Source organism: Drosophila willistoni, chromosome 3R, assembly GCF_018902025.1.
Source record: "Drosophila willistoni isolate 14030-0811.24 chromosome 3R, UCI_dwil_1.1, whole genome shotgun sequence".
Taxonomy (NCBI): Eukaryota; Metazoa; Arthropoda; class Insecta; order Diptera; family Drosophilidae; genus Drosophila; species Drosophila willistoni.
This window is the reverse complement of record NC_061086.1, coordinates 6,851,086-6,866,102: the sequence shown is the minus strand read 5'-3', so window position 1 is coordinate 6,866,102 and position 15,017 is coordinate 6,851,086. Positions and strand designations below refer to the sequence as shown.

Here is a 15,017-nt window from a genome sequence, read left to right as displayed (position 1 = left end):
TCTTCAAATAAAAGTTTGCCAAATGTCGCCTATGCAGGCAGCAAAGACAAGCTCTATGCCATGACCCATCCTATTTTCTTAGGTCCTCGTTTCTTTTTTTTTTTTTTTGTCGCTCTTCTTATTTTTGTGTGTCATGAAAAGTTTGCCTTTGATTTTGCATGAAGCAATTCTTCGCCATTCTCCAATCTCCATTCGCCTTAAAAAACTATTTGGGTAAGCTGTGCGGGCTGCTGGGGCAGATAAAGGCATACGCAATGTTGTCGTGCTTAAGTGCACTAGCCTTACACTTAAGTTTAGCTGAAGCAAAATAAATCATCGTGATGGAGTGAACGTTGTCCCCTTAAAATATTAAAGTGTATAATCAACGAACGCAGTAGTTGTTGGAAAATTGGAAAATTATTGAACATTACGAGTAATTGGCTGGAAATCTGTTTAGCTAAATAAAACTTGATACAATTATGATTGTCATTTCGTTGTTTGTGGAGTTTATAATTAAATTCAATTAGATTGCCTTTCAGCATAAATAAATTTAGTTTTTATCTAAATGAAAAAGCATTATCAAATAGAGATACCAAATACAATTTCATACTTGTTGCACCTCCCAAATGGATGCATTACCAACTGAACATACATACATGCAATTTAATTCATTTGTCAACGAGTCGTGTTCGACTCCGGGCCGTGCTGTGGCACGCTAATATGGTCAATGCCAACTGTTGCCAATTGCTGGCAGTCCGGCGTACAAGTTCGGGCAGCCGTTCAATTGCAGGATGCAGGCCGAATGACTCTATAAATGTATCTCTGTCTCCCCCATTTCCTTCCCAATCCCATAAAAGTCAAGCGCTGGCAATGTTCCAAATGCGACCAAAGATGGCGGCAGAGTGTGGCAAACGGCAACGGAAACGGAAGCGCGCAAAAAATTACGACTGCAAAACGGCAATGGAGATGGCAGTGGCAATGGCAATGGCTCTAAGGACGACTAGGACGACGACGACAACGACGGCGACAACTAAGTGGCAAAACATGAACCAAAACTTTGCCCGTTTGTGTGGCCGACAAGTTGAAACTAATGACAATTTTGTTGTAATTAGTTGCGGCTTTTGCCGTAAAGCAGGCAAATGCGACGAGGCAACAAATAAGTTGTCAGCGAACTTAAGTTAAGCCATTTTCATAGTTTTCGTCGCTAACGTTTGTGGTAGCAAATCTTTTGGGTTATTTTTTTTTCTTTAGCCTCAACTCAAATTTGTCGAAAATGAGATTCATTTGTTTTGCCTCGTCAAGATTGTGTGGGCACTGAGCTCCCCCATATACATATGTATGTATGTATGTATTCCACACTTAAAACTAAGCACCCGTGTTGCGTGGGCATTCCAATTACTGAGAGAAGGCAACACATTTTACATATGCAACGGGATAAAGGCCACTGCTTGCCAGATATTTCATACCTTAGGCTAACTCTTGCCTTTTAATTATTTCAAATTGCAGCTGCTGTTGACGTGTCCGGTTAACACACACACACACACGTACACACAGACACACACAAAGCTAAAATATGAAATTTTTCCTTCAAAACCACAAAATATGCAACAGCAGCGTTTGCTGGGCCTGGGGCTGAGAAAATAAAATTACGTTTCATAAATTTCTGGCAATTAGTCGAAAACTTGCCATCTACAAATGAGAAGCATCTGCATTCAAACAGCTTAAAGTCACTGAATACGTTCTTTATTATAGCAATAAAAAACAAAACCTCTTAGAACCAAATACTAATAACATTTTCATATTCATTACATTCAGCGTAGTTCTAATTATAAGTTATTCAGTAAGTTACTCGAAAATACAACAATTTCATAAACTTGAACAGAACCTATATGCCCTATTATGATCTATAAAAATTGTGAAACACCATCAACAAACAGGTAAATAAAGCTTATCGTAACTCCATGTCAATTTCGCTTCTTCTTTTTTTCATAACTGTTATTCAAAAATAACACTCGTAATGTATTTTTAAGCCAAACACAAAACAACAAAACTCACAATCTGCAGAAATAAACAGTAAACACATAGTGAATATGTATAGTTTTGATTATGGCATTGTATTTTTTTGGGTATTTGTTTAATGTTTGACTACAAAAAATTGGCTATTTATGTATGATGTTTGCTATAAAGTATTTCAACTATTTTCCTGTTTTCGTAAGCTTTAGAAAAGTCAATTTTAACTATTGATTTATTTACTGCATAAGCAACAAATATGTTTGTGTTGATAACTTGAAATTGGCTTGTAACTTGTACGCTTTTGAGGCACTTGTAATCTGCATTTTTAGCCACTTAACACGCATGTGGCCCTGTTTATTAAACGACCTTTGTAAATGCTTGTAATAATAAATAATGGTAAAGAGCAGTTTAAATTTAAAATTCTTAAAATTTTCAGTAGAAAATGTATTTAATTTAATACACTTTGTGAGTTATCGAAATGCTGGATTGAATGTGCGGGTTGCCAATCACATGTGTGTGCCCCATCAGTTGGGGACATCTGTGTGTACTTCAACTTCCGATTTCATTTACTTTGGCACAAACAGTGACCAGCTCACAGTTCAATTGGCTTGACAGACTCCATCTTTCTCTCTCTCTCTCTCTCTCTTTCTCTGTGGCTTTTGTCAAAGACAACTGGAACTGAAGTTGCTGAAGAACTGTCAATATACTCTTGTAAAGACAAACATCTTCGACAAAGAGATTTGAAATTGCCAAAAACCAAACATATTCATGAACTACGATTTTGGTCGCACAAGTTGCTTCTAATCAAAATTTAATTGTGTTTTTTTTTCTGTTGTTATTGTTGGCTCTTTTGACTTTTATGCACACACACACACACACACACCACATCTGGCAAAAATACCAGCACCGCACATTTTAATGGGAATTTGCATATAGCCACTATGCGGGGCGAAACGTGTTGTTGGTAGGTTTGGACAAGTGTACGGTGTGCAGGCTGTTGACCAAAAAAAAACTCCCACTGGTCGCACATTGCGTGCTGACTGTATACTCGGATCATTTGCATATCATAAAAATTCATTTTGTAGCAATTTTTGTTTACTTTTTAAATTGAGCAACCGCAAAGTTTTACATTGCATTATAAACAGTAACTGGAACTGAATCTCGAATTGGTCATTGCCATTTCTCTTCAACATTCCCATTCTTCATTGACCGTTCACATTCGCATTCGCATTGGCTTTTCGTACAATATTTTTAAAAGCACTTTCCTTCGATTTGCCTGCTTTTGCTCTTGCTCGGCCAATCCCTGCCACTGCACAGTATTCCTGCGGGCAGTGTTGTCTTGCAATGTGCTCCGTTGTCCATGTCTGCATATAAATTACGCCAACTTGTAGTTGTAATTTCTCTCCACGTCTCAGTTTGTCTTGCTTCTGCTCCTTCGGCCCGGCACGCACATAAAATACATCAATGTGTCTGTAACTCGAGTTGAGTTGAGACAACTTGGCCAGTGTCCTCTTTGCCACCGTCGTCTTTTTTGCCGTTAGCCCGGCCGGTCGTAGTTCGACTCCACTTTCAGTTTTGATTTAGTGCCACTTATGACAACTTCTTTCACAGTTGATGCTTTACGGTTTTTATTTTCTTCACTAACCAAAACTTAAAGGCATCTCAACCTTAAATTTTTACAACTGTTGAAACTGAAGACCTGATGGTTAGCAAAATTCTTTGTTCGTTTGAAACTCAAGTCCTTCAATTTGCCATGATCGAATCGAATAGTTAAAGATTGATTTTAAACGCAACAGAAGAAAAGCACACAAAAGATTTTAAACTAAACTTATAAATAATCAAATAATAAAGTTTATTGGTCATAAAAATTGATTGTGTGTCAGCTATATTTTTCGACTAAATGTATTTATAGTTCCAGGTCAATAAAATAGCATTTTTCCGGTTTCGCTTGTATTTTATCTATGCAATTTCATGTGGCATTCATATACATATCTTACAAGTGATGGACTTAACAACTTTTAGACACAAGATCTCCTCTAGTCTTAACTTAAGAAGTCACTTACATATTATATAATCTGGCACAATCAAAGTTGTAATTCCCAGCCTGTGACAAACTTGAGTCTTATTGTGTATATGTAGGTACTTACATATTTTCTTTTCTGTTTTTTGTTTCTTTTTTTTCGCTTTCGTTTTTCAACTTGAAGAGACGAAACGAGTCACGTAGGGAGGGCTGCGCTTTAAGTTTAAGTGGCCATTCCACAAAATAGCGCAGCGTAAAACAAATTTCTTTTATGTACTCGCAAATTGCTAGTCAAAGTTTTCATATAAATAAATATAAAAGAAGAAGAAGAAGAAAAAACGCTTTCAAGCGAACAAAACGAAAAACAGTCGCCAAATATAAAAATATAAAATGCCATCCCGGCGACTTGTAACAAGTGTCAATTGAGAGGGGGCCTAGGAGGGAGGAGGTGCCAGGGACACACTACAAGCATAAAATGTCTTGCCTCACACACACACACACACACACACACAAATCCACGAAAAAGAGAAAGAAAAAAATGTTTCTTTAAAAACTTGAGCAAGGCGTGGCAAACGCGTAGGAAGGCGTGCTTAGAAGCATACTTATTGTTGTTATTGTTGTGGACCGCTTAACGGCAATTGAATGCCTCGACTAAGTGGGCTATAGCTATGGCCATGGCAATGGATGGTAGTCAATGTGTATGCGAAGCGAAGCGAATTTTTTTTCATTCCTTTGCAATTTGCAATAACCAAAGCATGGCCATAAAAATATAGTTGGCTTGAGCCCAAAACACAACAAATACAAAAGCTCTTAGTTGGTCGAGAGAGACTGTGTGTGCATGTGTCTGTGTGTGTGTGTGTGTGTGTGTACCAGAAAGAGAAGCAACACAATGAGTTTTTGATTACTTTGAAATTTCTTATTTGCCTTTCAGCCAAAAAAAAGGAAAGAAACCAAAAATTTCGCGCCCTGTTACTGTGCAAATATTGATAAGCGTCGAGAGTTTATGCTGCTGCTGCTGCTGCTCGATTTTTGTTGCTATTGTTGGTGCTATATAGCCATATTGCCTATTCTTTCATACTTTCACACTTGGCGTTGATAGCGGCTTAGAGGAGATGAGAGTAAGTGTGCTTTCCTTTTTATTTGTTTTACAATCAGAGACAGTGAAGTGACATTTGGCGGTTTGTTTGCTCTCCAGAGTTTAATTTTGGCCACATTTGGTGGGGGGAGCGGCATGGAGGGTACTAGAAAAGCTCATTAGCCAGAGTTTGAGTTACAACTCATGATAACAATGGGGAATACAGCAGGTTTAGGTAATCAACAAATTGTCTAACAGATTACCAAATGTTGCCCTGAAAAGTAGGCAACAAAAAGTGTAATTACCTTCACTATTAAATTATAGTCATACGTTTAATAATAGCTTTTAGTTTAATTAATATAACTGTAATAACGTTTACTCTGCTAATAGAAGACTCTATAAGCTTCTTGCTGTAGTTGCTAAACCTTGATTAAGTTCAAGGATATCCTTTAAAGAAACCGTTGATGGTTTTGTGTTATGAAATAAATTTGAAACGTGACTCGCGACAAAACATCTGGGTCCATGGTTTTGAGGCTTATTGATAGGGCAAAAAGTATCTAGCGGCAAACAATTCCGCTTCAGGTCAGGATATGCATGTCAGCGACTTTGGTAAGACTAAAGGGAAAGGGAGACCGAAGGGCGGAGCGTGGCAGCCATTGACAGGGATGTCACCTGCTCACGTACACAAAATATTAGCCGTGTGGTGGAAAAACCTTTTGACGTTTGCCAAAAACTTGATAACCATTGCTAATAATTTATGAAATTTCCAATAATATGCCTATGCCTAAGCCCATGCTTTCCTTTTATTTGCTGTTTGACCAACTTCATAAATTATCAAGGCTTAGCTGTTTCCCACTTTCCTGCCACCCCTCAACTTATCCATAGTCCAGTTTGACTTGGACGGAATACAAACACGTGCTGGTTTTTCTTTCTTTTTTTGCTGCTGATTGATTAAACCACACCAACATGAGTACGAGGAACATCAAACGCGAGAGAACGTTCTAGGAATTGTTATTAGATCGTTTTTGCTAGTTTTTCCTCCCATTTCTTGACTCATGCACACCTCGAAACGGCTGCTTATCAAATGGCTGGCGGGAGACGTTACTGATGCTGATGATGAAGTTGATGCTGATGCTGATGCTGATGTGACGTGGAAGGCACACGTGCTAAAGCCACTTTTAACATAACAACATGCTAGCACTTAATATGGTCCCGGTTCCGGTGCCCTTCCTTACCGCCAAAAAAAATAACTGAAGCTCCCTCTACGACCGTATGAACGAATGTTCTCTTGAAGTCAGACGTGACAAGTGCCCGCAATGGGTGCGATATTCAGCTTTATCCTTACCTCGACCCATTGTCATGTGCAACGCATAAAATGTCGTTCTGATGGCTCTTGTAGACAGTGTATGTATGTATATAGTTGGGAGCAACATAGGCAAGGAGGACTTACTAAAAATCAAATTCCCAACGAGCTGTCAAAATTACTTGAAAAAACATTACTTAATACAAGCAAATTTAACTAATGTCAATAAATAAACATAGTAAGCATTTAAAACTGTTGCAACGCTTCTGCCAAAACTGAAATGGGAATTTATTTACTTTACAAATTTTCCATGAATTCTGTAGTCTCAATCAACAGACAGAAAGAAAGCGAGAGTTCGAGAGAAAGGGAAAACATGTGCAACGGTTGTAGAGAGAGCGAGAGAGGGCGAGAGAAAGAGAAAACACATAATTTAGAATAATAGAATAAAATAGAATAGACTAAATGTGAGCATTTGAAACATTCATTTGGAATGTTCCGTTCATTCAATTACTCGGCAGGTTGCAACATCAATTCCATAAAATTTATATAAATTTTCAAATGTCTTGATTACGAGGCTCTCCCTCTCTAAAGAGCCGGCCTAACCACTGGCCTACAGACGAAGACATATGTATGTATGTATTCTTGAGTTGTGTATTAATTAGAAATGCAAATCACCATGGTGACATGTTCAAGTTCAAGTTGGCCATCAATTTCGTTCGTTGCGGGTGATGAGCTCTATGAGGAAAAGGCCAACAAACCAGGTGATAGTCAAAATCCAACCAGTTTATTAACCCGTTTCAAGTCAGAGGCCAACGTCTTAGGTCTCAGTTGGTTGTCCGGTCAACTGGTTTATATAGAGCTTAGCATAGTGCAAATTATGCCATGCTGTTTAATTGTTACTGCGTTTTCCATTCGCTCCCCCTCTATCTCTCTCTTACTCTGCATCTGTGTTTGTCACTCTCTTTCTCTCTTTATGGCTTTCATTACGCATACGCAACGTGTAACAAATTTATGTTATTCAACGAGACGCGAATAAAGACTCTACTCTGTTTTATTTTCTAATTACACCAAAGAGTAGGCCTGCATACATACATAGATATTCTCACATAGATGTATGTATATATCTGTATGTATTTTGTAATTAGAGCTCTGTATGTGTTTATATTAAAAGCCTTCTACAGTCGCTGCTTAATAAATTAAACGACAATTTGCACAAGCCAAACTCGCTGAATGGCTAGAACGGCTGGCTGGCTGGCTGTTTGTCTGTCTGTCTTCTGGGCCGTTGTTGATGCTCGTAAAGTGCTACTCTTAGCCTACTATCCTTATCCTTAACAGTCTGAAAAAGCATCGACATAGACAAGCAGGACAAGAACATTATAGTGGCATTATGCTAAGGCTTGCTTGCAATTAAAATAAAAAGCAATCCTCGAGTGTTGACTACAATATGCACTATACTATACGACACCATACTATGGCATAATATGCTAAGCTTACAGTAAGCTCACCGTACTCATGAATACTCGAAAATAATTTATTACCTACTTGCTGAGGTAGCAAGACACGCGATAAGTAAAAAAACTTATGTGCTTGAGTTTAATTTTTTTTTTTTATATTTTTTTACACCCTTCCCTTGAAGAATTTCCGTTTGGATTACTTAAACATTCGAGTTGTGGTTTTGTTTTTTTACGGATTTCTTTCCCAATTTCTTTGCCAGACCTATTGACCTGTTGTTAAATATTTTACAATCTAGTGGCTGATTGAGTGTTTGACTAATTCCCTCAGTGCTTTGAGATTTGCATCCGCTTGAGAGACCAAGTTGTATTTATTTTTTATGTTCATGGGTTATTTAATTGTTAGATTTAGTTGCAGAATGATTAATATCCTGTTTATTAATGGTGAAATTTTTTCACATAGCATCATAAACTTCTACTAATTTCAATACCCCTTTTTTTAAAGATTTTTTGCTGCTCTTTTTAATGAATAATAATATAATTATCTAAAAAGTATGCTTTCATGCATTTGACAGGTGGAGCAGAAGCAAACGCTTTGGTCGTTAACACAATTAGCCATATAAATTGATTTTACTGGGATAAATTTGATTTATTTATTTATTTATTTCAACGCTGCCGACAAGTTATTAAAATTCGATTTTTTAAAATATTTGATTCTATTTTGTTTCATTTTCTAGTTGTGTTTTTTTTTTTTGCCTCACAATAATTGCCATAATTTATATGCATATCAAATTTAATAAATTTGCATACATTTTGCCAGCAAATTTTACGGCTTTTGCTGAGCTTTTTTGTTAAACATTTATTTTGGCTGCGGCATGCGGAAATATTTTTTGTTAGAATAACAAAAAGCAGACACAGCTCGTAAAAAGTTCTTAAAAGTCAGCCGAACAAACATTTCTTGCAAAAAGAAAGGAAAGAACCAAGCAAGCAAAGAAACAAACTAGTTGAACCGGCCAGATATTTGCAAATTTTTTAGATAATACCCATGATTTAAGGAATTCACTAATGCTCCAATTTATGATGAGGCGACAGTTGACAAGAAAACAAAAGGAATTCTTTTCTTCTCTTGAACATGAAAGCGGCTCCGCCCGGTTCATCAATTCCATTGTATGGAATGGTTTAATTCTTAATGAAATCTACAATTTGGCATCTTGAGAGTTGCCACGTTGAGTTTGGGGCAACTTGCATTGGTCGTGATGCTGGAATTGGTGGGGTTCAATAAGCGGGATGGGGTGGGAAAAAAAAACATGACAGATTTTTTAAGTAGATCGATTGACCCGTCCCGTCCCATCGTCAACCCCATTGGGCATTTGCATAAAATTGTAAAAGTTGACTCCAAATGGCTCGCCTGATCCGCATTTCGTTTATTTATTGATGCGACAACGTTGTTCGACCACTTTTTCGTTTGGTTTAGTTTGGTTTTATATTTTATCAATTGTGAGGATTGCGGAGGGCCACTCCGCTATTTGGTGGTTTTTCTTCTCCTCTACCGACTTTTATGTCGCTGCTGCGTGCATCTTTTATGTGCGTGTGGCGTTTTTGAAGGGACCTTGAAATTGTAGCTGGTTTGTTTTATGATGTTTACATTTGTTTAGTTTGCATATGACATTGCCACCAGCGACAGGGCAGAGGCTGGTCCAGCAACAGTTGTGTGTGACTGTATGTGTGTGTGTGTGTGTGTGTGTGTGTGTGTGTGCGTGTGTTTGGGTGGGGCCCATAAACAAAAACAAGACAAATTGTTATTTTTGTTTGTTTTCTCAATTTTTTCTCTTTTTTATGTTGTCTTCTTTTTGGTCTTAATTAGATTCTGTAGGGGCATGGGCGTGGGCTCTACTTGAAGAAAATTGTTGTATCAAACTTTGTTTTAGTTAAAGATGTTTTCTTGATATCATTATTAACCATCCTATGTGCGACTCCATCAGTTGATTTAGTTAGTCATGCTCTATACTTAACCATGATATCAATCAATATGATGTTAGTCATAACTATGATTCCCATTTCTTACTATTGATTTGCAAATCGTTTCATCTATCTTAAATATGGATCTTGGATATTTTTTTGCCAAAATCATTTAATTATGCAAATCAAATCAATTTTGAATAATTCCGCTGGCATTTTATTCTCATATCGTCAATCTATAACATGGCACAAAAAAAAAAAAAAATATATATATATACAAAAAGCAAAAACAATAATTTTTATGATATCAATAAAGCATGATGAAAAACGTGATAATCGCTGATCAGATTAAATGGCCGCCTGGCGCCAGCTGATTACCAACATCGGTCGTATAGCTTCAGGTGTTGAACAGTAAACAAAAAAAACTTCAAGGTCGCAACGGTTGTTAACTTTATGGCTTCTATTTTGGCAGGTTAGATGGATGGATGGATGCTTGGGCTGGATGAATGAATGGTTAGGCGAAAAAAAAAAATGGTTGGCGAAAATAGATTTCAGAGTATTTTTATTTTATGGCCATCACTCGCATTCCATCAAAATGTATCTTTTACAGTATTTTTAATCGTCTCCCTACCCCTCACAATAGGAAAAAAAAAACCAAAACCTTCGTCAACGAATTTTAATTCAGAAAAAAATAAAAAACACAGAGACAAGAGAAACACTAAACTGGACTCCATAATCGTTTGGGAATTCCCAGTTAGAAATATGCGGTTAGACAAACTAAAAAGTGTAGAAAAACCGAGTCGGTCTCATATCGAACTTGTTTGAGATGAACCGCCAAATGTTTTAGCATAAACAAAATATGAAGAAAATCATTTCTTTTATTGAAAACATGACCATTTATAGTGAGTTTTGCCAAACAAGTTTTCATGATCTTTTTGCTGTTTGCTAGAGTAGAGCCTGCTTTTGAATGATACTTATGCTGAGGCTGATGTTGATGTGGCTGGTGTTCGAGCTGCTGGTCTATCGAATTACGAGGTGACCATCAATGGTTGACTCTTGGGCTAGGGCTGAGGCTAAGGAATTTGCATAATGCCGACAGCAGCATTTGCAAGAATAGGGCGACAAGATGGCAATGCGTTTCATCCAATACGTTCACGAAGATGCTGGCAAATACGATGACGACGAGATGCTAACGTCGACGGAGACTAGACCATTGTTTTATCGCCTTGGCGAGTCACTTGAAGGTGGATAACATTTTTTTGGTATTTCTTTTTTTTTCTCGAAGAGACAAAAGCAGCAAAAGAAGTTGCTGCAAAATGCCTCGAACTGTCAGCTGCTGCGAAACCAGCAACAACAACAACGACAGAGCATCAGCCTCGGTGGCCACATTGGCTCTGCACGAAACTTGACCGCAGTTTGATGACACAGTTTGTTGGTTTTTGTATAAATATTGGACCCTTTAGTGATGCAAACGTCAGATACTACTGAATAGTCGAAGTCAAAGAACTAAAATTGGATTCAAAATGCGTGCATTCATTGTAAGTACAAGGATTAAGCAGAAAGGATGGAACTGGAACTTACCCTCAAATCTTCCGTATAGGTTATGTGTTTAGTGGCCGTTGCCTGCGCCGATAAGCTGGGCTATAACTACCAGCCTGTGGGTCACTCCAGCTCAGGATTGTCTTTCGCTCCTGGTAGCGGCGGAAGCATTGGAGGTGGAAGCATCGGCGGTGGCAGCATCGGCGGACTGGGAGGTCTGTCTGGTGGCAGCATTGGAGGCGGATCCCTTGGCGGTGGCTCCATTGGCGGCGGCTCTATTGGTGGCGGCTCTATTGGAGGTGGTTCCATTGGAGGCGGTTCCCTTGGAGGCGGCAGCCTTGGCGGTCTCGGTGGTATTTCCGGTGGAGATCTAAGTGCTCCAGTCGAATACAGCGCCCCTGCCCCATCTGCTGAATTGGAAAAGGAATTCTTTACTTTCACCGCCAACGAACAGGACTTTGATGAGCCACAGGCTTTGGAGCGCGTGTCCAGCTCATTGAACAAGGCTCTCCGTGTTGTCTTCATCAAGGGACCCGAGAACCGTGGCTTGGAGAACGCTGCTCTGGCTTTGGCCAAACAGGCTGCCCAACAGGAGACCGCCATCTATGTCCTCAACAAGCAGGCCGATATTGGAGATTTGGCCAGCAAATTGAATGCCATCCGCAGCAACAACAACAACAAGCCCGAGGTTCACTTTGTCAAGTACCGCACTCCTGAGGATGCTGCCAACGCACAGAAGGCCATCCAATCTCAATACGACTCTCTGGGTGGATCTTCTCAGGCTCACAATGGTGGTGTTGCTCCAGTTCTCAACTTTGCCTCACAGGCTGCTCCTCGCCCAGTCAGCGCCAAGTCGCCCGACAACTCCTACCTGCCCACCTCTATCTTCCGTCGTGTTTAATCGGTTTCTTTAATACTCATCAATCGATTCGAATCACCCATGGACGCATGACTGAAATTAAATCCTAGTTATTTGTTGACTAATGCTTAAATAAATTCAATTCTTACATTTTAAATTTATCATTTTATTTGTACACATCAAAGTGTAAACTAATATTCATTATTTTGAAACTCTAATATTCAAGTTTTTAGGTTTTAAAAAGAAACCAGAGGGCCGGGGCTAACTTCGACCGCGTCAAAGTTTGTGTACCCTTGCAACATTTTTAACTCTTTTCTTACCTATAGCCATCAAAGTGGAAAAACGTTTTATCTAAAAAGTCGAATGTTTGCGAAAGAACAGCTTACAATCTTAGCATAGGAAATAACAAAGTTATTAATCAAAGTCACTGTTTTCCGCCGATCGTTCCTATGGTAGCTATATGATGTAGCCACTCGATGTTTATCAAATTCGGCACAGTCATTAACAGATATATTAAACAAACAAATATTTAATTTGAAAGCAAACGCGTTAAAAGTAACCAAGTTATTGACAAAAGTCACTGTTTTCGAAAGATTGTTCCTATGGGAGCTATAAGATATAGTCACGCGATCTCGATCAATTTTTGCAGAGTCGCCTATTAGTATAATAAACTCATCAATATTAAATTTCACGACAATAGCTCAGAAAATAACGAAGTTATTGAGAAAAGTCACTGTTCGTGATTTAGAGAACCCAAGGGTTTGAGTATACCTACATATCCCATCGAATGTTATTCTAATTTATTATCTGAAATTATTCATGTTAACTAGGGATCGATAATAATTGAGGAACATCAGACATTTTCATTTATGGAAAATACTTTGTTTTTAAGGCAAATCATTGGAGCAATAAACAATATTTAAACAACAACAACGAACATAAACAGTTAGCAATTCGTGGTTGTAAATTCAAAACTCCTTCGATTTTTAGAAGCAGACATACAAAAACAAATAATCAAGCTCTTCACTCTATTACTTAATAGTTCAAAACTTTTCTCGGTTTGAAACAACTATTGAAATAATGATACAAAATAACAACTTTTTGAAAAATATTTCAGTACCATAACTTTAAGACTATTTAATAACATATACTAAAACTTTTGCTCACCAATTATTTCTGCATAACAACTAGTTCCATTAGAAACATATGAAATCATTGCAATATACTCCATTTGATTGGAATTTAATCAAATGGTTTCACAGACATGCATGACAAATATATGCATATTAAAATCGGAATCCATAGATTTTAAACACGGTTCGTTTACCCCATAAATATAAAAATTGAAATTATTATAATTAACAAAGTCTTTTTATTTCAATTCGTAAACAGTTCAAGGGATAACAAACATTTAGATCGATTTATATATTGGTGGCATATTTCTAACGGCGATGACGCAGACGACGAATAATCGAAGCTGGCAGGTAATCGCTGTTGGGCACCTGCGGTTGACCGGCGCGCACTGGTGCTGGGCCACGGGAGGCGAAATTGAGGGCATTGGCCACGCCACCATTAATGTTCTGACTGGTGCCGCCGAGGTTGTCGTATTGCGACTGGATGGCCTTCTGGGCGTTGACAGCATCCTCGGGCGTGCGGTATTTGACAAAGTGAACTTCAGGCTTGCTATTGGCATTCTGTCGCACGGCATTAAACTTGTTGGCCAGTTCATTGATGTCAGTTTGCTTATGGAGAACATAAATAGCAGTTTGCTGCTCGGCTGCCTGTTTCGCCAAAGCGAGGACTGCATTCTCATAGCCACGGTTCTCCGGCGACTTGATGAATATGACACGCACGCTCTTCTTGACAGCGGCAGCAATCTTACGCTGGGCTTCTGGATCATCGAAATCATCCTCGTTGGCGTAGAAGGTGTAGAATTCTTTCTGCACTTCAGCTTGTGGAGCTGCATTATAGCTGACTGGTGCACCCAATCCACTTACCCGTCCGCCACCACCACCACCACTGATAACACCACCCGTGCTAGTACTACCCTGTTGGTAATTATAGCCCAGGCGACCAGCACTGACGGCTGCCACCAAACATAAAACAATTAAAGCGCGCATCCTGCTGTTGGTTCTGTCCGTGAAACGATTCTATTAGAATGACAACAAGTTGCTCATTAGCAATGCTTTTATACCGCCAACGCGATGGCTGCTAAAATTAGACCAGTCTATCTGGTCGAATTAAACTGTCGCACTTCACTTCCAGCTAGCTATTGCTCGGCACGGAAGACCAGCGGCCAGCGAATAGCGAACACCGCTCACCGATCACCGATATCCGATGCCGAATAGCGAATGGCTATTGGTCCGTTGGCCATCGGGCTGTTGGAATGCTACTAATCTGTTAACATAATTTCGCTCTTAACACATTTAACACATTGTTTTGAGCAGCAGCATCTTCAATAGAGCCGCCGCATTGATCGCGGACTTTGCTTTCCGAGCAGTGATTGGTTAGCCGTGATTCACCCATAATTGGCTTATAATTTATGCATAAAAAGCATAGCTTAACTCAAGCAACCCGATTTGGCTGACTGACTTTTTTGTTATATTTTGAATATGTATGTATGAATACAGAATCGCTTATTTGTTAATGATTTCAACAAAAAAGTGATCGTCAGCTTAATAAAATTAATGATTAGATTTTTGTTTTTACGACTAATCAGGTTTTGATTGAACATAAATCTTCTGTTTTCTGTCTTGGGTTGCACTTGAGATTCCTTTCTAATTGTACGTGACACACGGCCCGCCGTCCTATCCATGAAA

General features: G+C 38.7%; 2 protein-coding genes across 2 annotated transcripts; one reads left to right on the top strand and one right to left on the bottom strand.

Annotated features, from left to right (window-relative positions):
• The first annotated feature begins 11,299 nt into the window (after nucleotides 1–11,299).
• Nucleotides 11,300–12,240, top strand: LOC6650180 (putative mediator of RNA polymerase II transcription subunit 17). Its single transcript, XM_002073090.4, has 2 exons — nucleotides 11,300–11,338; nucleotides 11,401–12,240. Exons 1-2 carry the CDS (start codon nucleotides 11,324–11,326, stop codon nucleotides 12,238–12,240), a joined length of 855 nt encoding a protein of 284 aa, XP_002073126.1. The 5' UTR covers nucleotides 11,300–11,323.
• A 1,400-nt stretch (nucleotides 12,241–13,640) lies between these two features.
• LOC6650179 lies at nucleotides 13,641–14,318 on the bottom strand. Its single transcript, XM_002073089.1, has one exon. It carries the CDS (start codon nucleotides 14,316–14,318, stop codon nucleotides 13,641–13,643), a length of 678 nt encoding a protein of 225 aa, XP_002073125.1.
• Nucleotides 14,319–15,017: the final 699 nt, after the last annotated feature.

Excerpts from the sequence above, each read along its gene's own strand:
- LOC6650179 (XM_002073089.1), bottom strand. The coding sequence starts at position 14,318 with ATGCGCGCTTTAATTGTTTTATGTTTGGTGGCAGCCGTCAGTGCTGGT.